Source organism: Coturnix japonica, chromosome 1 (assembly GCF_001577835.2).
Source record: "Coturnix japonica isolate 7356 chromosome 1, Coturnix japonica 2.1, whole genome shotgun sequence".
NCBI lineage: Eukaryota > Metazoa > Chordata > Aves > Galliformes > Phasianidae > Coturnix > Coturnix japonica.
In genome coordinates, this window is record NC_029516.1 from 66,463,373 (window position 1) to 66,483,370 (window position 19,998).

At 37.9% G+C, this 19,998-nt stretch overlaps 1 protein-coding gene across 1 annotated transcript; it reads left to right on the top strand.

The window, feature by feature from the left end:
* The first annotated feature begins 2,518 nt into the window (after window positions 1-2,518).
* MRPS35 (mitochondrial ribosomal protein S35) lies at window positions 2,519-15,734 on the top strand. The gene is made up of 8 exons (XM_015871095.1): window positions 2,519-2,744; window positions 3,474-3,517; window positions 4,519-4,686; window positions 5,085-5,145; window positions 7,096-7,235; window positions 9,927-10,036; window positions 11,581-11,650; window positions 15,247-15,734. Exons 1-8 carry the CDS (start codon window positions 2,615-2,617, stop codon window positions 15,523-15,525), a joined length of 1,002 nt encoding a protein of 333 aa, XP_015726581.1. The 5' UTR covers window positions 2,519-2,614; the 3' UTR covers window positions 15,526-15,734.
* The last annotated feature ends 4,264 nt before the right edge of the window (window positions 15,735-19,998 follow it).

Below are 19,998 nucleotides of genomic sequence, written 5' to 3' on the forward strand. Positions count from 1 at the left end.
GACTTTTGGCAGTGTTTGCAATCACCCTAGCCAGTGAAACTTCCTCCTAACTTGGTGGGCACAAGTGGACCCATTCTATAGATAAGATGACATATTATTAAACTGTTTAGCAGCATTTAAAATAGTACTTTGAAGTCCTGCTAAGTCTGACAGATGCTATAAGCAGCTCAGAGAAAATGGTAGCAGCCGTATTCATTTATTAAACACTGCTTTACAAGGGTTCTTTTTTGTGTGTACTACAAACACGACATAATGAAAAACTTTGTTAAGTTTTAAATTTGTACTCATGTTCACACCTATAAATTAATTCAGATGAGTAAGGTTATGACTAAATGTTTGTCCAACAAATTACTTCAGCATGAGCAAAACACTTTTATAAAAATGCCAAAGGTCTGATCACAACTAAACTTTCCGCCTCAAGCTAAAAAATACAGTATCTGAAGCTAGAACAATGTAAAGCAGCTAAGGCTTTACATTTAAGGCTAAGTAAGAGATGACACGAACATCCATGACTTCAGCTCACAAACATGTATGTACAGTATACCTTTAAAGATAGCTATCAAGAATAAACATTGATTCTCTGGAAATGTTAATGAATATGGCGAAACTGTGAAACTGGCTTTTCCTTTGTTTAGAATGGGATTATTCACTCAACCGAAGTTTTCAGTCTTGGAGATAAAATAATGTGACTTCATAGTAAAATGATAAACAAAATACTTCCATCCACTGGGCCTCTCCAAGAAGTTGTAGACAACTACCTGTGAACTAGTTTTAGTTGACTAATGGTTATGGAAACAATTTGTTGTACAGGCCCTGTGGACTTCACTTGTCAAGGCTGAGGCCTTCATGCCTTCCTTGGGATTAGAGTGAATTCCAGATCCATTATTTATGAGGGAATCAAGAGCCAGTGCCACCAAAGAGTACTGCATGTTGCTTGAGTTCCTCTTGACTTTCAGCAAAGGTGCAAATTTACTATTTCTACTCAGCTGGGAAAGGAGCCTTGAACCTGTAGACAGAGGTTATACACTGGGTGCCCAATAGATTCTCCGTTACCACAGAACACTCTGCAACAATGTGCAGATTTAACTAACCCTGATCAATATTTAAAATCATAGAATTTATTGTATGACGCTCTTTTAGCTAAAAAATGACTGAGATGACAGAGCTGGCTTTTTCACTGGAGTCAGGCTAGTCATGCTAGATGGAGAAACACAAAAACAGAAGGAGGAACAAAAATAGTGGTAACTTAAATGCTTGTTCACAACATATTAGATTATCTAACATCTCCAGTACCTTTATGATTATGCTGAGTTTCTAAATAACACATATTATGTAAATAACGTGTTCTCCAGATCTTATTTTTATGTAAAGTCATCGTTTTGAATAAAGATCGTCTTTCCCATACTGAAACTGGAAATGCTTTCAAAGATTTGTATCTCAAAGTAAAGGGGTAACACTTGTATACTAAATAGGTGCACAAAGAATGTATCCTGAGGTAAATTTATAGAGCCAATCCATAGATCTGCTCACTTAAACTGAATGTACTCATAAGTGGATCATTAGATCGGCAATGCTATGAATATCTGTTCAGTCTTAACTAAAGCCATTCAGATGAAGTGCTTAATTATAAATTTATGGATTATACCATTTTTTAAAAATATATTTTTCTCGAAAAGCTTGCTCGGATGGAAAAAGACAACAAAGAAAAACTGCCAGAAGACATGTCTCAATTAAACAGTAGCAATGGCCAAAAATACAGTTAAAAGTAAGATTTACTATAAGTAGACACTATAAATAGTATCTTCCCTGGGTAGCAATTTTTAATAATTTGTGATGATGCATGGAAAATATAACCAGAAATTTATTAATCTTTAAATGCTAACTTTATTTTCTGTTTCATCTTCGTATGAGTAAGCTAACTCCCAAACTTTGTCATGATGAAAACAGCAGGAGCATAACTGTATGCAAACACAGAAAGTGTTTTTCTGAACCTAGGCAATGATGTGTCATTATGAAGGCAATGCAATATGCATCACAGATAATCTAAATGTAAAAATGCAGTAATGCTTTAAACTGAAAAAGCAGGTATTGTATGTAAGATGTATTTCTGAACTTATTCTATGGTATTCAGTGTAATTTTGTATAGCTCATGTAACTAGCATTAATATACATACTGCGTCTCTTGAACCCAAAGCCTCACCATATCAGAGCTGTATTCAACTATTTCTGAGAAACAGAATAAAAAACCTGAAAGTTATCTAGTCACTTACAGGTTGATTTACCTATATGGTAGTGTGATCATTGGTTTCCAGTTTGTACTTCAGCAGGTCAGAAACTGTTCAGGTCTTAGCTAAGGAGAAATAGTTTCTGAAGTGCTAGTAAACATCACTGACTTGCACACAGCCCTTCCCTATCTTTGCAGTACCTCAACAGCACTAACCAGGACAACATTGCAAGAGAAATACACAAGCTCAATTCAACTTCCGACTATTTCTCTCTCTCTTTACCCATCCTGCTTCTCTTCTATAAGGAAACGAATCGCTTTGGGCGTTCTGCTAAGTTTACCCCTCCCCTTTGTAGGCGGGATATATCGCACGCAGCTCCTCTCTCGAAGATGGCTGCGGGCTGGGCAGTGTGTATCTCGGGTCGGTGGCCTGCTTTGGCGCGGTGCTGCTGGCGGGCAGAGGTGGCTGCTTACTCCTCTGCGCCGGCTGCGAGCAGCAGGGAAGCCCAGCAGAGGGAAGGTGAGGGTGGCTCGGTGCTCTCTGCGGTTACTGCTGCCGGGCATGAGGCTGAATCCGGGCCGTGCCTGGTTACGAGTGGTAGGGCTGAGTGGTAGGGCCTTGAGGGTGGGGGGGAAGCTCGGTCCGCCGCCTTCCTCCCTTCGGGTCAGGATTGTGCTTGCCCAGCAGACCAGTGAGTGAATTAAGTATTCTAATATAGAATCTCACAGTTGCTAAGGGATATGAGCTTGCGTGGCGTGTTTGTTTTTGTGTCTGGCCCTAAGCTGAGCGGTTTTGCCTTCTCGGAGTCCAGATGACTCCAGAGTGTTCAGACCCCCGTCGGTCAGGGCTGTTACCAGCATTTTTTCTGAGGGTAGTGTGGATATTTGTCATTTGTAGATTGCCAGGTTTGAAAAAGGGCCCTTGAGCAATGTCAGGTGGTGGGGGCTCATTAGAACACTCCTAATCAGAGACTGAAGATGTTTATGATTGAAGGAATAAGACTGGTATGAATTGTGTATGTCTGTTTATGACTGCTCCACAGAGGTAACAGTACTTGTTGAAGTGCCCTATTTGTATTCTTTATTTTAAGTTTCTTTATAGCAGGAGCAGGTAGAATGGAATTACTTCATGATATATTTATATGTTGGTTTTGCAAGGGGAAAAAATAAGTGTGGAATGTGCTTTATTTTTAACAAAACAACCTAATAGTTTGTATTGAAAAATAATTCTTATTTTTTTTCCCCTCAGCTTCGACAAGGAGAAGAGGCAGGACATCACAGTCCATAAGATCTGTAAGAACTGAGTCTGTTTGCAGCTAACCCAGAACTGGCTGGGAACATTTTCCATGCTCTGAGTCTTAATAGTTTCTATAGGAGCCCCTAAAAACAAGATGAACTGATTTAATGTGAATCAATTCCAGAGTGTACACTTAACAGTTTTAATCTCCTGTTTTCAATCTCTAATCTCAAAAATAGCAAGAGGAAAAAAAGGCTTGTGCAGAGACCATGTACTGCAGGTCTTAAATGTAACTTAAGGTTGCATGTAAAAGAAAAACAAGTATGTTAATGTTATTTTCAGTGCAGATTGGCAGGATTTGTAGTGTTTGCTTTCTGTCAAAAGTAGGAGTTTTGTTATCTCACATACAAATTTCAAGAGCAGTGTAGTACTGTGTGACATGTTTTTACAAGCAAGTACTTAAAAACGGACCAGGTGTAAATTTTTGTTCCCAGGTACAGATTTAATGATAAAAACCAATTGACATCATATGTATGTTTATCTTTTACCCTTCTAAATGAAAAAAAAAAAAAAAAATAAAAAAAAAATCAATAAATTAAGGCTCTGGAAAAAGAAACAGTGGCTTTAGTTTTTTGCATGTATATCTGTTTCTTTTAATATGAAATTACTCAGGCTTTCAGAATTCAAGAAACTTAATACTCATGTTTTTGCCTCCTGTAGTGAACGCTTGGGCACTTCAGGCAATTCAGTTTAATTTTCTAACTCTTCCCCCACTTCTTCCTCAACCTGCCAAGACTTCTTTTGAAGTGTTTCTGAAATAATGGTTTTTTATTATTTAGACTGGGAGGGACATGGAACCTAACTTTTGAGAGCTTCTCTTTTTAAAAATTCTTTGGGAAGTGAGCACTAATTTTTTTATTTTTTTTTTTATATTAAGGTGTGTCATTAAATTTTTAGTTATGAGAATTTATCCCTGAATAACTTTCACCTATGTTCGTGCTTGATATCATAAATCAGCATGTCTCCCATCAAACTTGTACAATCTTCATTTTCTTAGCATATACCTCCCAGAACTGAGAGGATGGCTGTTGACCAGGACTGGAGCAGTGTTTATCCAACAGCAGCTGTGTTTAAACCTGCATCTGTGCCTCTTCCAATTCGAATGGGTTACCCAGTGAAGGGAGGAGTACCTCCACCGAAAGAAGGCAACTTAGAGCTTGTAAAGGTAAGTCACATGCTACTAGTGTGCATCAACACTTAAAATTATTATTCATTAAGACTGAACTATTTTAACTGAAATAGTTTTATTGGATACTGTTTTCTATGAATAGAAAAATGTTCTGTATAACTTCTAAATTAAGAAGTCACAAAGGCAAATCTTAAAAAGAAATACAAGTGAAACAAATCATGCTTTGATTGGGTTATCATGCTTGTGACTTATTACTGAACTTAAATATTTTCCTGAATGAAGCTTGAGGAGAGTTTTCTCATCTTTATCTTCTATTGTATATGTTGAATTACATTAACAAATTCTGAAAATGTAACCAAATTTCAGTAACGCCCCTTTAATTATGAAGAGACAAAATGATATTATTTTGGTAACTCTTGGTATGTTTATTTTAGATTCCCAATTTTTTACATCTTACTCCTCCTGCAGTTAAGAAACACTGTGCAGCTCTCAGAGGTAGGATTTTGATTTGTTTACCCTTGTTACTTTCTTTGCCTCTTTCTTGGTGTTTTTTTTTTTTGTTTGTTTGTTTCTTTTGGGGTGGACGGAGCTGTTATTTATAGCTGTCTCTCTAAAAAGCCAATTCAAAGTGTAACTGTCCAATGAGGTAGTAAGCGAGATATGATCCATATAGTATAGTATGTGTTCCAAAACAGCTTTGATGTGGATGTTTGCTGTGAGATGGGTTACAAGCTGATTGAGAGTCTGGTGGTCTAGGCTGCCTGAAGAAGGGAAAACAGATGAACTGTTCTTGAAATAGATGAAAAATCCTTGCAGTTACCATCTTTGGTTCTCATGGGAAGCTGCAGCTGTCTAAACATCCTCTGGAAGGGTAGAAGAATGGGATAGAAACAATCTTGAACACTTGTCGAGTGCTGTCAGTATCACTGTGTTCAGATCCTGGGTAAACTGTCCATGAGAAAGTTGCTTTATATGTGCTAGTCGCAAATATGGATGAATTGGCTGTGGATTTGAAAGCTGATGGCAACCCTTGATTCCGAAAAAAGATGTTGGAGTTCAAGATCTTGAGAGAAGTGAGGATGACATCTAGCATATTAACTGCAATTTGTTAATTTACCAGTTGACTACAAGAGATGCTCTACTAGATTTGTTGTTCACAAACTAGGAAGAACCGATTGCACTTGGGAAGACTACGGGCAGCCTTGGTGACAATGACCATGAAACTGTGGAGTTCAAAATGCTGAGAGAACTGCAGCCAGAACTTCAGAAGAATGATATTGGCTTATTCAGAAGTCTGCTTGGCAGATCTCATTGTAGATAGTGGGGGTGGGAGAAAGGGAGCATTTAGGACTGCTTCCTAAAAGCACAAGAATAATCCATTCTAGTCCACAAAAATTTGAGCAGGTATGGTAGAAGGACAGCACAGGTGAGCAGGGAACTCCTGAGTGACCCAAGATACAAAAACAAAGATTGCCTGGGATTGCTCAGATTACCCAGGATGAATAGAATATTTGTGTGAAAATTTCATGGAGGGTGAGAGAGAGAGAGAGAGTGTCAGAAACCACAGGTCAGTCAGCCTCACTGTAGTCTTTGAAAGGTTACAAAGCAAACCTGTAAACTATTCCAGGTATGTGGGAAGTGTGCATTGTAACAAGCTGGGCAGTAACAGAGCATCACATTTTCAGATAATGAGAAATAGGGGAGAGGGTAAAACAAGTGATACAGGGCTGTCATTCAGAGGGATGTCAAGAGACAGGAAAAAAACTGCTGCTAGGACTTCCATGAAGTGTGCCCTGGTGGCGCAGTGGTAGGAATGCCATGTTGCAACACTGGAGGGCCCGGGTTCGAATCCCCCCTGTGGCGCAAGTGGTAGAAGTGCCGCTCTGCTACACAGGAGGCTCGAATCCCGGGGGTTGGACTCTATGATCTCTAAGGTCCCTTCCAACATGCACCAGACTATGATACTGTGTGATACTGTGAAGCTAACAAAATGTAAATAGTCAGGTGTCTGGGATGGACTAATTCATGCCAGTTGCATGTGAGGCCTGCAGGGGACAAAGGGCTAGAAAGCAGCTTTGCAGAAAAGACCACGGAGAGCTCAGCAGGCCTTTGAAGGTTGGATGTGGAACAGAAGTGTGCCCCTGCAACAGTGAAGTTTAACTGTATTCTGGGTTGTGCTAGCAAAAGTGTAATCAACATATTTAGGAAATGATTTTTTTCACCCCCGTCTTTGTAATTTCTGAGACTACATCTGGAATACTGTGACCAGTTCTGAGGAACCCAGTGCAAAAAAAGACGTTGAAATACTAGAGTGAGTCTAACGAAGATGCTGCCATTGCCTGTGAAAGAGTATATTGTTTCTCTAGAACTACTTCTAAAACCTTAAATTACAGTAAATTTGAGAAAAGACAGAATTTACTTGGGTTGTTTTCTTTTATTATATAGATTTCTGCACTGAATGGCCAAGTGCTTTGGACAGTGATGAAAAATGTGAACAGCATTTTCCTGTTGAAATCGAGACAGTGGATTATGTTTCTGCAGGTACATCTATTCGTAATCCCAAAGCAAGAGTAGTGACTTTAAGAGTAAGTAGTACTCTTGGAAAGCAATTGCCTTTGTTTTTAAAACCTAAATATTTGACTTGCTTTTAAAACATTTTAGAAGTGTGGGAATGTGGGAAATGGTTCATTGTGTGTCCAAAAAAAATCAGCAAAGGATTTCCTTATATATTGCAGCATATTATAAGTTGAGTTCTAATGTTATGGATATATTTATAACTAAATGTTGAGCTCTGATACACACAAAATAGCATACATTCTTAAAAACTAACTAACATGCCTTTTGAGACTAGATTTGAGCCTATTCTAAAAGCAGCATCAGTGGAGTCAGTGATGGCTGTGTTCTTTTGCTGCAGAAGCTCAAATATGGCTTGATAGCACCTTCATCTAATTAAAGCAACCAAACAGCAGCAGTTCACTTTATCTGTAGGAGGCTACATCTTTTCTTCAGATTGTGAAAATTAATTGGTTGGAATTTAATTTGGTTTGTCTTTGACTTAAATATACATTTCACCAAACCATTGGCAGTAGTTTCCCTTTTTTTGTCATTGCATGTTAGGGTTTAACTGTTTGTCTCTTAATTCACGTTCCTAGTCAAGGTCAAATTTTCACAGATTTGTATGTATCATAAATAAAAGAAAATTCAATGAGGATAAAAGCCTCCAGCTTTATGCCGGGCTGTGAATGTGCAGATGGAGACACGCATTTGATCTTGCCCTCCCACCCCCATCATCACTCCTGTGTTCAAAGCATCCCCTGGACAGTGGTGGTCATGGTATCATGGATAGGGCAAAAATCTCAGCTGCTGGGTCAAGCAAAATTCAGTCTCCTCCCAGTAAAAACAGTAGATTGTGAGAGCATGTATTTTTCTTGCCTTCTAAATATGTAAAATGTTACTAAATGTAAATCTCTTCTTTTAGATGGGGTTCTTGAGATACAGGATGTTGGTCTAAAAGTCAGATATGTTGCAGTGGAGAGGATAATTCAAATGATAAACGGAAATAAGTTTGGTTTATCCTTTCTAAATCTTCCGTTAATGTTAGTAGGTCCTGATTCTTGTAAGGCTTAGTATGGATGTGCCTTATGCATGTGTGTTAGAAAGAGGAGGGGTTGGAGTCAGAGACAAAGGTGGAACTGTCTGTATGCCTTTTCAAGTTACAGGTGTTCTGATCTCGGACTTGATTAATAAATTGTCTGGTATTTTGTGATTAATCCTCTGACAACAGAAACTGTTTTGGGAGGGAGAAGAGAGAGATTTAAAAGTGACAGCAGATGACACTGGGTCAGATAGGGTTGAGTTTGTATCAGTGAGAACTTTTTCTGTTTGCTTTGTTACAGATTGCACTAAACTTTCTCATGGATCTTTAAGATATAACTATTAAGAAAATAATGTAAACTGTAGGAATTAAAAGCAAAAATTCTTTAAGAGACTTTTTGTTTAAGTTGAGATCTTACTGTAAATGCTTATTTTTCATCAGTTGTAGCCTGGTGCCTGTATTTCTTGGTACCAAGTTTATCATTGTTTGGTCCCAAGTGCAGTTGTCAGAATTAAGCCAAACAAATGGATTTAAAACGAAACTATTTTTTAAGCAATCGTTATTCCTTGTGGAGCTCTAGCTTGTCTAAAATTCAACGTAAAATAGCATGCAACATTCCAGCTCACAATTATAAGCTCTCTAAACCATATCCTGTTTTTGAAGCAAGAAGCCATGAAAATATTTGTCATCACTTTGGATTTTTTTGTGTTCCTGTAGCATAGGTAACAGACCAGGTGGTTTTCTTATACAAGATTCCTGAATTTGATCAGTTCCTCTGTTCTGCAGTGACATCTTAGGAAGGATATAGAGATGGGTGGAAAAAAAGCAGTGGTCTTACATCTTTTACGTTTCTAACCCCATATATCTTCAGATATTTAGCTTTGCTATTTGCTACTGTACGAACATTTAATAGCTAAAAATACCTTGCTTTACTTTTCATACTTGTAACTACATTCAGAAGTTAGCTTCAGAGTAACTACTTAATTATGGGCTTTTTGTGTTGTGGTAGTTTTGGGGTGTTTTTTTTTTTTCTTTCTAGACAAGTAACAGTTATTTCCTTATGTTTGTGGTTTTTTTTTTTATTATTTTTTGATACTGCCAGAAAAGGGAGGCTGTTAATACAGTGATTTGATGAATTATGTGAGATGGTTGTGGTCCCTTAAGTTTGTATGCATCTTTAGTATACTTGTATTCATGATCTAATAGTGATAGTGAGAATTCTGAGTTGACAACTCCTGATTTCTTTCCTTCCTTTCTGGATGCTTGTAACAAATATATTAAGATATTTAAAAATATTACCCTTATATAACTGTATCCAAAAAACAGAAACTTGTTCAAAATATTTTCCACATTAAGTTCATATGAGTATGAAGTGAAGCTACGGATGAAACTGACAGTTGTTTTTCCCCTCTGAAAGAAGTTTAAGTAGAAATATTCTCTCTAACCTTCTGATACTTGAGTGAGGAGAAATCTATTACTTGAATATTCACATTGTATTTGCTGTGTGTTTAAAAGTTTTTGCTAAGTGATAAAACTGGAAGAAACTCCAAAAATGGATATTTAATAACTGTGCTTTTAATTCCAGATAAAAGGTATGTCAAATCGTATCTGAAAGTATTCTTTGGGGTGCAGAGATTGAATTTCTCCAAATAATCAATTGTGTTTTCTCTTCTACTTCAAGGTTAAACTTTCTAACCTGAATTTGGATGACCATGCAAAGAAGAAGCTCATTAAACTTGTAGGAGAGAAGTACTGCAAGGATACGGATGTTCTCACTATTAAAACAGACAGGTATGATTACAGGACAAAAAAATGTCAGTGTTGGTAGTTGCAGTGTAGAAAGGGATTGTATCTCTTCCAATTTAATCAGTATTAGTACTTCTGTTCATGTTAAATTTTAAGGACAAATCACGTAATATAAGGTATAATCTATTAGTATTATCAGATTAGGAAATCTTAATTATAAGTAGTAACAGTTTTTCACGAACAGTTTCTGTTACAACAATTATCTAAAGAGGTGTGAGCAAGAAAAATGAGGACGTCAGACATTTTTCAGTGTTTTGATATTCTAGATTTAAAAAAAAATCATTGTAATTATTCACGTTTATTTTCAGGAAACTGCACTGGAGATGTTTGCTTTGTGTTTGAATTCTGAAGCGTTTAAGAGAATACATGCGTATTGCTAATCACACTGTGCTTTATTTCACATCTGCATTTTCTGTTAGGAAAAATAATACTGGTAATCTTAAATGTTAGCTTTTTTTTTTAAAAAGCTATTACGATTTCTTTTCCCACAATTAATTTCCTGACATTCAGTAGAAAACACAGTTTTATTTCTACTATTAAATGGATGAAGCTATGTATCCCTTTTGTCTTGAAAGTCTGGGTGGCTTACTGGGACCACGTGAGCTGAAATTTCTTATCCATGGCAAAACTTACTTTGTGGCTATTAGGATAGGTGAAAGGAGTTCTACCTCTATTGTATTTGTGAATGTCTCATGTGTTGTTCCTGAAGGATTTTTTGTCAGTCTTTGGTCTGGTTCACTGCAGAGCTGCTGGAACTGAGATGCTATATTGTGTACAGGACAAATGGTTTCCGAAGTTTGAGTTTATCTGCTATATGTTATTCTAGGAAAGAGAATAGAACTCTTGCTTATCAAAAAAGCGGGAAACAAAGCAGCCTCTTGGAAGAGGTGAGAGGAGGAGGAGGTTCCTGGTGATCAGCATGAGGAAATGAGTAATGTCACCAGAATCTCAGCAGGCATTTTGTATTACTTGTTTTAAGTCTTTTTGCAGCGCTGTGCCTTATCTGGACAAATGTTGATGGTGATTTTATTTTGTTTTAAAGCTATGTTGACTTAGAGACTTTTCCTGTCTAGATTGAGTAGATTGCCTGATCTGAGCTATGTTGAATTGACTTTCTCACCTTTTTCTTCCTTTCAGATCGGGGGGGTAAAGAAAAAATCAGGTCTTAAGGCAGTCCAGGCTAGTACATGTTGGATTCAATTTTAGCTATTTCTAGCAGAGGACAAAGTAGAATGCAGCATATGTTAGTCTGGTTTTTAACAGGTTCTGGAGATCTGTAAATTGGTTTTGTATGTTTTCCTTTAGACTTGCAGATGTCAATTCTTTCATGTTTTTACTGATCATGCTATTTGTGATAATGTGGAATTCAGAAATGTGTAAATCAGACACAGACACATTTCCCTGGAATTGCCTAATTTACAGATTAAAAATTTTGGGAAGTTTTTTTTTGGTTTTTTTTTTCCAAGCATATTTACATATTTATAGTAGTTGGATTTCAAAAAGACTTTCTTTGTTCATTAATTTTTCAGGTGTCCACTAAGAAGACAGAACTATGATTATGGAATACATCTCCTCACAGTTCTGTACCATGAATCTTGGGTAAGCATTTGGGGAAGAAAATTTCTTATGTTCTTTTTCTCCCATCTACATAAGCTAAATGTTACCTGAAACTTCTAAATATGTTTTCTGACTGTACAGCTTAAAGAATGTTACCTTAATTTCTTTTCCCCATCCCATTTCTTCAAATTCAACAAAGGTGATTATGCTTGTATCATACTTCCACAGTTAGCTTAGAATTCTTTTCATTGTCTTTATAAGGCCTGTGCTGTTTTTATTTCATGTGTGTATTTTATATCAATGTCTGAAATGTTACATCAGAGGGTTTAAAACTTCTGTAAAATTCCCTTTTAAGACAGATTTTGTTCAAATTTATCTGACTTGGCTAATTAACTGATTCAAATTAGTTTAAGTTTCACACATAACTGAGTGTCAAATGCGTCATCATGATGTTTGTTTGCTGGAAAAGTCTCCCTAGGTGAATAAATTTGGCCTGGGTTTAAAAGGACCTCAACGATCATCTAGTTTCAACCCCGGTGTCATGAGTGGGGGTTACCAACTAGCTGCCCAGGGCCACATCCAGCCTGGCCTTGAATGCTGTCAGTGATGTGGCATCCACAGCCTCTCTGTGCAACCTGTTCCAGTGCACCACCACCCTCTGGGTGAAAAACTTCCTCCTAATATCTAACCTAAATCTTCCCAGTTTTAGTTTAAAACCATTCCCCCTTGTCCTATCACTATCCACCCATGTAAACAGTTGTTCCCCCTCCTGTCTATATACTCCCTTCAAGTACTGAAACACCACAATGAGGTCTCCCTGGAGCCTTCTCTGAGCTAAACAAGCCCAGTTTCCCCAACTTTTCTTCATAGGAGAGGTGCTCCAGCCCTCTGATCATCTTAGTGGCCCTCCTCTGGACTCATTCCAAGAGCTCTGCATCTTTCTTGTGCTGGGGCCCCAGGGCTGGACACAGTACTCCAGACAGGGCCTCACAAGAGCTGAGTAGAGGATGTCAATCACTTCCCTCTCCCTGCTGGCCACCCCTTTCTTAATGCAGTCCAGGATGTAGCTGACCATCCAGGCTGCAGGCACGCACTGCTGACTTGTGTCCAGCTTCTCATCCACCGGGACCCCCAAGTTCTTCTCCACAGGGCTGCTCTCAAGGAGTTCTTCTGTATAAATACCTAGGGTTTCCCTGGCTTAAGTGCAACACCTTTCACTTGGCCTTGTGGAACATCATTAGGTTCTCATAGTCCCACTTCTCCAGCCTGTCCAGGTCCCTCTGGATGGCTTCCCTTTCCTCCAGTGTGTCAACTGTACCACTCAGTTTACTGTCATCTGCAACAATTTATGTGGTGATTTATGTGGCTGAAAAATAAATTGAAATCATCTTTAAAAAAAAAAAAAACCAAAAAAAAACTTTAAAGGCAAAAGCAGGTATTTGAAGTTATAAAATGCTACATCATAAAAAGTTATGAAAACTATAATATAACCCAATTCCAAAATCCTATTACTTACTAATTAGGATCTGTTGTTTCCTGATCTCTTTTAACCTATGGCTGCAACTTGGAAGTATTCTGTTTTTAAAATATTCTCACAAATTTTACTTTAAGCTGAAAGGAGCGAGGACTGAAAGTCCTATTCTGAGCTCAGAATAGGGACATCATCCCCAGTTTCTGTTGGCTTTAGAGATAGTTGGCACTATCAAGTAGTGTAATTGTGCTCTTTGTATGTTATAGTTTCCATGGAAACTAATTAGACATTTTTGGAGCGGTCTACATATGATCTGCCAAGCTGGGAGGAAACACTAATATGTTTGAGGGTAGGAAGGACATCTGGATTTCCCAGGATTGTGTCTGGAGTGAATTCACTAAATGAAAGAGTGAGACACATTAAGTACATTATTAAACAGCAGATAAAATAGTTGTATTTCTGCTGCTTTATGCGATTGTGCTTCTTGAATGCTGTAACCTCAGCTTTCAAGATATTAAGTGGTTTTTAAAAAGTAATGGTTTCCTGCCCCCAAGTGGTTAAGAAGAGCACACAATTGGGATTGGTAGTTTGTCACTATAAAGTGAAGTCCTGTATGAGTTTCTAGTGGAAGGGGAAAAAAAAACACAGTTAAGTTTTGAATAAGAAAAAATATTATGAGCACCTAAAAAGGTGATGGATCTGGAAAAGATAGTGAGAGGGGAAGAACTCACAGTTGTTTTAAACTTGACAAAATAAGTTGCAACAGTATTTCATGTTCCAGATGCGCACGATTTTCAACATGCGCAAAGCAAAATGATGCAGAGTGGAGGATGTAATTCTGCATTACACAGATGAGATCTTAGTGGAAAGTTACATGGAAATAGAAAGGGCATCTCTTAAAGAGTGTAATCTGGCATAATGAAACCAGTAATGACATTGTGCTCGCTTCTGATCTCTTACTTTTTCTAAAAGTGTTAAGTACAGATGTATGATTAGAAAAGGTCTGAGACTTGAACAGTAAGGAAGGAGGCTTGTAGGAGCAGAGATAATTGGATTGTGGTTTCTGATAGAATATATACAGTAATAGCCAAAGGTCTTCTGGGTGCTTCCCTTTGTCATGTGCTTGCACTGCAGTTAATACTTCATGAACTGAAGGGACTGAAGTTGAAGCAGGAGTGTGGATGGGAGAAGGAAAAAACAGTGGAATGTACAGGATGTTGTGACACTAGAGACTTAATTGAATTTGCCTGTGAACTCCCAAAGCTGTATGTAGTAAATGAATTTGAAGAAGACATCCCACCTTGCTTTCCTGTTCTTTTTACAGTAGAGCATTAAACTACAAGACACAGGTGGGATGAGGAGTATATGCTTGCTTGCAGCAGAGTGAATGTTTTAAATAACCATTGGTTATCCCAGAATCCATAGTAAAGACTTCCTCTAGACTCAAATTCATACTTACATTGTATTGCCTTTTTTCTTTACACAATATCTTTTAGTTTGAACCTCAGGCTTGACTCTAGTTTTGTCAGTTTGGTCTGACTAGGAGTGTTACCTGTGTTCCTTTACTCCTGAGAAATGCTATCCCTGTGAGAGAAGCCTTTGTTTTAAAAATGTCTTGGATATCCCTTGTGCAGATAAATGATAAATATGTGAAGCATGATGCATTCTTGAAATAAACATAATCAATCTTAGTTTTGATTCGTATTTTTCAGACGTACAAAAATACTTTACCAATTTGTGATGCTACTGTTCTAGTGCTACAAATTAAAGCATGTCCATATTTGGGACTTCTAAACTAAAGGGTTGTGTAAAACTATTTATATAAGCTGTTTTATTATTCATTGGGTGTAGTCCATAAGCTCTCCCTCTACTTCAGCTAGCCTAGTTGCATCTTCTAGCTATGTAAGTAATTTGATAAGTGGGAAGGAAGAAACTTATTCTGTGTAGAAAATGAATGGCACTTGGACACCTCTTTGAACTCTGTTTGAGACTAGAGTTAACAGGCCTTGTACTTCAGAGAGCAAATGTCTTTTAGGACAGAAGATATTTTTTTGTTTGTTTTGTTGCTTTTTTTTTTAAACTGAATTGGAATGAGGAAGAAAAGAATCAACAAATTATGTCTCTGTTTCAGTTTTTAGTTTTAAAATCAGGTACATTTTTTTTTCAGAAAACTGAACCATGGGAAAGTGAGAAGACTGAAGAAGACATGGAAGAGTATATCTGGGAAAACAGCTCCTCTCAGAGAAATGCCCTGGACACTCTACTTCAAATAAAAGCCACAGAGAATGTCAGTAATGTAACTAAGGAAGAGCTTCTTGCATCTGAAGTTGTTAGGAATTACAGAAACTCTGTAATTGCACTTAAAAATGAAGGTGAAACAGAAAGTAACATGTCTCAGTATAAGGAATCTGTGAAAAAACTATTAAATATACAAGCATTATCGTGAAAGATTCTGCAGGTACACTTAATTATTACTGAAATACTGAATTATAATATGTTGATATTACTGTATGATATGGATTCAGAACTTTAACCAAATTGCTGATGAGTTACTTTTGAATGTAATTAGATTTTTTTTTTCTCCAAGTTTTTCTTGTAAACATAACTTAGCTGTGCAGGAATCTTGTTCTTGAATAAAGGATGCATTGAGTCATATTGGTGATACAAACATTCTATTCTGTACTTTCTTAGCCTGGGAAATCCTGTCTTAATTCTGTATTTAATCGCATTCTGGCTTCTCACACAACTTCTTTTGGTGTATTATTTTTGATATTTTTGATCAAGTTATGAAATGATTTAGGTTCTAAGTTCCATTAACTTTGAGGTTCTTAATTAAGAGGTTCAAAGTTTTTCAATGCTTTCTAGTCATCTCAGATTTTTTTTCTACCTCTGCTTCCTTTCTAGAAAGTAAAGTTTGTGTTATGTGTGTAAGGGTGGCTAATATAAAGATGTTAACAAAGATGATGGTAGATATTCAAAGGTTATTAGCAAAGGAAAATTCACCAGTGTTGATGCCTTGACTGGAAAGCTGAAGCAGTCTCCACTGGGGAGCAATCTCCAAGAGATGCTGCCTCAGTGGTGGTCAGCCCTTAAATGAGGTCTTAGAGGAGGTGGAGTCGAGCTTCACCCCTTCCAGGAGCACAGCTAAATTACTCTCACCTGTTCTTCCACAGCTGACCCAACACTTGCCTCAGCTGTTTAATCAGTGGTTCAGGCTGTGATTTCCCATACAATGTGTTTTACTGTTGGAGAGGTTTTGAAGTAAACTGAGTGATGTGATTTTATTCTCTAAATAAAAATACAATAATGGAACAAAATATGGTAGGGGAGCTGTAGGCTTCCTTGCTGATGCAGAACAAAGTGCCACCTTTATTGTAGGTGCTTACAATCTTTTATACCTGTGCAACAACAACTTGGTCACATGTACGAACCAGGCACCTTGTGTGTGTTTATGTCTGGCTCAAGTAGCTACTGAGCTTGTTTACTCATTAGCAAGGTAATGACTTTCTTTGTCCTACAACAAAATAAGGTGCAAAATGGGAAGGTTACAAGGTGAACTGTATTTAAATATAAATATTTATAGAATCATAAAATCACCAAGGTTGGAAAAGACCTAAAATATCATCCTGTCCAACCGTTCACCTATTACCAATAGCTCCCACTTAACCATGTCCCTCAACACAATATCCAGTCTCTCCTTGAATACCCCCAGTGTCGGTGACTCCACCACCTCCCTGGGCAGTCCATTCCAGTGCCTGACCACCCTTTCTGAGAAGTAATATTTCCTAATGTCCATCTTGAATCTCCCCTGCTGTAGCTTAAAACCATTCCCTCTAGTTCTATCACTAATGACATGAGAGAAGAGGCCAACCCCCAGCTCACTAAAACCTCCCTTCAGTAAGTTACAGAGAGCAATAAGGTCTCCCCTGATCGTCCTCTTCTCCAGGCTGAACATTCCCAGCTCCCTCAGACCTCTCCTCATACGGCCTGTGCTCCAGACCCCTCACCAGCTTTGTTGCCATCCTTTGAACACGTTCCAGGGCCTCAATGTCTTTCTTGCAGTGAGGGGCCCAAAACTGGACACAGTACTCAAGGTGCAGCCCCTCCAGTGCAGAGTACCAGGGAACAATCACTTCTCTGTTCCTGGTGTCAACACTTTCTGATGCAAGCCAGGATGCCATTGGCCTTCTTGGCCACCTGGGCACACTGTTGGCTCATGTTCAGCCAAGCATCAATCAATACCCCCAGGTCCATTTCCTCTACACAGTCTTCCAGCCACTCCGCCCCGAGCCTGTATCATCGCCTGGGGTTGTTGTAGCAAAGTGCAGGACCTGGCATTTGGTCTTGTTGAACCCCATCCCATTGGCTTCAGCCCAGCTCTCCAGCCTGTCCAGATCCCTCTATAGGGCCTCACTACTCCCAGGCAGATCTGCACTCCTTGCTTGGCCAAACAGCTTTAAAAATCTACAGTACTGACCTGCAACTTGCTTTTCAATGTCTTTGCCACTTCCTCTCCTTACTAAGAAACATACGAGCAAGAAAAAGATATTTATAATCTTGTATGTGCTTAGTCTAACTTCTAGAAAGGAAATACCAAAATCAGTTGCATTTGTAGCTTTAGCTAATGATCTGTGTTACAGTGCAGAATTTGTGTAATGCAGTAGACTGGATCACAGGTAAACTGGATGATATTTTGAGCTCTCATCTTAGGTACTCTTATTTCTTCTCCCTCAAAACTGTTTATGTGTTTAAGGGTGACAGCATTTTGCTGTGATTTTGTGGAATATGTAAAACTCTGGGATCTTAACTCCAGTGTGAATCCCCCTGACTTTGACTTGTAATAAAGAGTGTGTTTTCATGAACTAAATTTTACACCTTTATTTTCCTGTGTAACACTTACAGACCATCTCATTGGAAACTTTCATTGTAGTTTAAAAGCTGTGAAGAGCAATAGATTTGAAGGTTATAGTAATAAATACATCCTTGTCAGTGATCTGTATCATACATTATAATATAAATGCGTGACTCTAAGGTTTGTATCCCTCAATAGATCTATGATACATCTATGTGCATGTGTGTGTATGTAACACATTCTGGTACAGGGAAGTAGTCAGGGTTTACGTTACTTTTAAATAGGAATGAAGATAGTTAACATTTAAATTAGGAAGCAGGGAAACTCCCCACTGCATCGAATAGGAAGTAAGGGGGACCAGAAAATGATATACAATATCTGGAGACATTAGCTTTCTCCTTGGGCAATTATTTTACTGGTGTTTACTGGCCAAAGGCTGGTTCCTGACAGCCCTGACCTCAGGCAACTGTCCATTACCAATTGAAACTTGGTACGAGGTGCACTTCTCTGCAGTCCAAGTGCCTCCAAGTCCTCCAAGTGGCAGATGTCTTATTTCAAATCCAAACACTTGCCTCCACAAACTGGAACAGTAAGTGCCTTGCTGCAAGGGAAACATAAGCTGCCTCCAATGGGAAAAAATCACAGAAGTTCTTGGCCCTCTGAAATATTTGTGCTGTATAGTTTCACTGGTGCTGTTGAGGAGCCTAACCTTTCTTTTATCTCCCATGCAAACATTCCAAAGAGAAGCTGAAATTTAGTGTTTGTTCAAACTGAAAAAGAACTTGCTTTGTCAGGATTCTGACTGATTTTTTGCATCTTAGAAACTGCTGTAAGCACTAGCATAAGACGTCTTTAGTAAACTGTGTTAGGAATCGTGAAGTAAAATGTTTGTTGTCATTATGTTTTCTTGAGGTTTATTGTCTGTGTTCTGTCATGCTTTTGCCATTTAAAAGTGACACGAAATGTAATCTGCTGCTTAGATTTGAAAAAAGTGTGGAATTTAATTCCTCCATGTGAAAAAAAATGGCACCCATTGCAATTCACTGATGCTTTCTGAACATATGGAGACCAAACAGTGGATCTCAGTACTGTGGGGTGGTGGGTGGTGGGTGGTACATTTCAGAAGTGAGGAGAGTGACATGAAAGACAAGCCACCAGACAAGCTTCTTATCCTGTGTCAGTCTCTCTTGTGACATGTAAGTTAGTAAATATGTTCTGTCAAGAACAAAAACTTGTTATAAACTTCAGCTTCTGAAGCTGTGATGCTACTCAGTGTGCACTAGAATATAATCTTAGGGTGGCCTTTTCCTCTCAAACCAAGCTGCTCAACTGTAATTAGATATACATGGGACTTTCTAATTCCATCACTATAATTATTAAGCTTTATGTAAATATTATTTTTAACATAATTCTCTACATAGACATATGACAATCAATTTTAATGTTGTTTGTTTCCTTTAGTAACAGTTACACTCATCTAGGAAATAGATATTTTTTACAGCTAGTGAAGAAAGCGAGAAACTCTAAGACATCAACAAATTTGAAAGAGAAAGAACAATCCTGATTACTGCTGAAAATATTTGCTTTGCTAAGCAAACTTCCTGAGCAAGGTAAGTCAAGGAAACATCTTGTTGATGTAGTTGTTTGATTTATCTTCAGGAGTAGCAGTTTTATGAAGGGAATATACAGGATACAGAAACAAAGTTTGTTTTTAATTATAACACTAACTTCTATAGCTTTCAAAACCTTTTGTATATTTCTGTGCAACATACATTAAATATCCATTTTATTAAAAAAAAAAAAAAAAAGCAAATGGTGTAAATGATAAATATGTGTGGGCACAATAAAGCAGGTCAAGGTGGGCAGTACAAATCAGTCGTAATTGCAATTCATGAACAGTTCGTGGTTGCATTTGTGCTTCCCTTAACCTAACATAGAGTTGGTTCTGTCATTGCATCACACAGCAATTAAGTTTAAAAACCAGGAAAAGTCTAATGGAACCAGGAGGTAATGGCACTAGTCCAGGAGGGCTTCAAAAACATTCCAAGTAATTGTCAGTAGACTGAA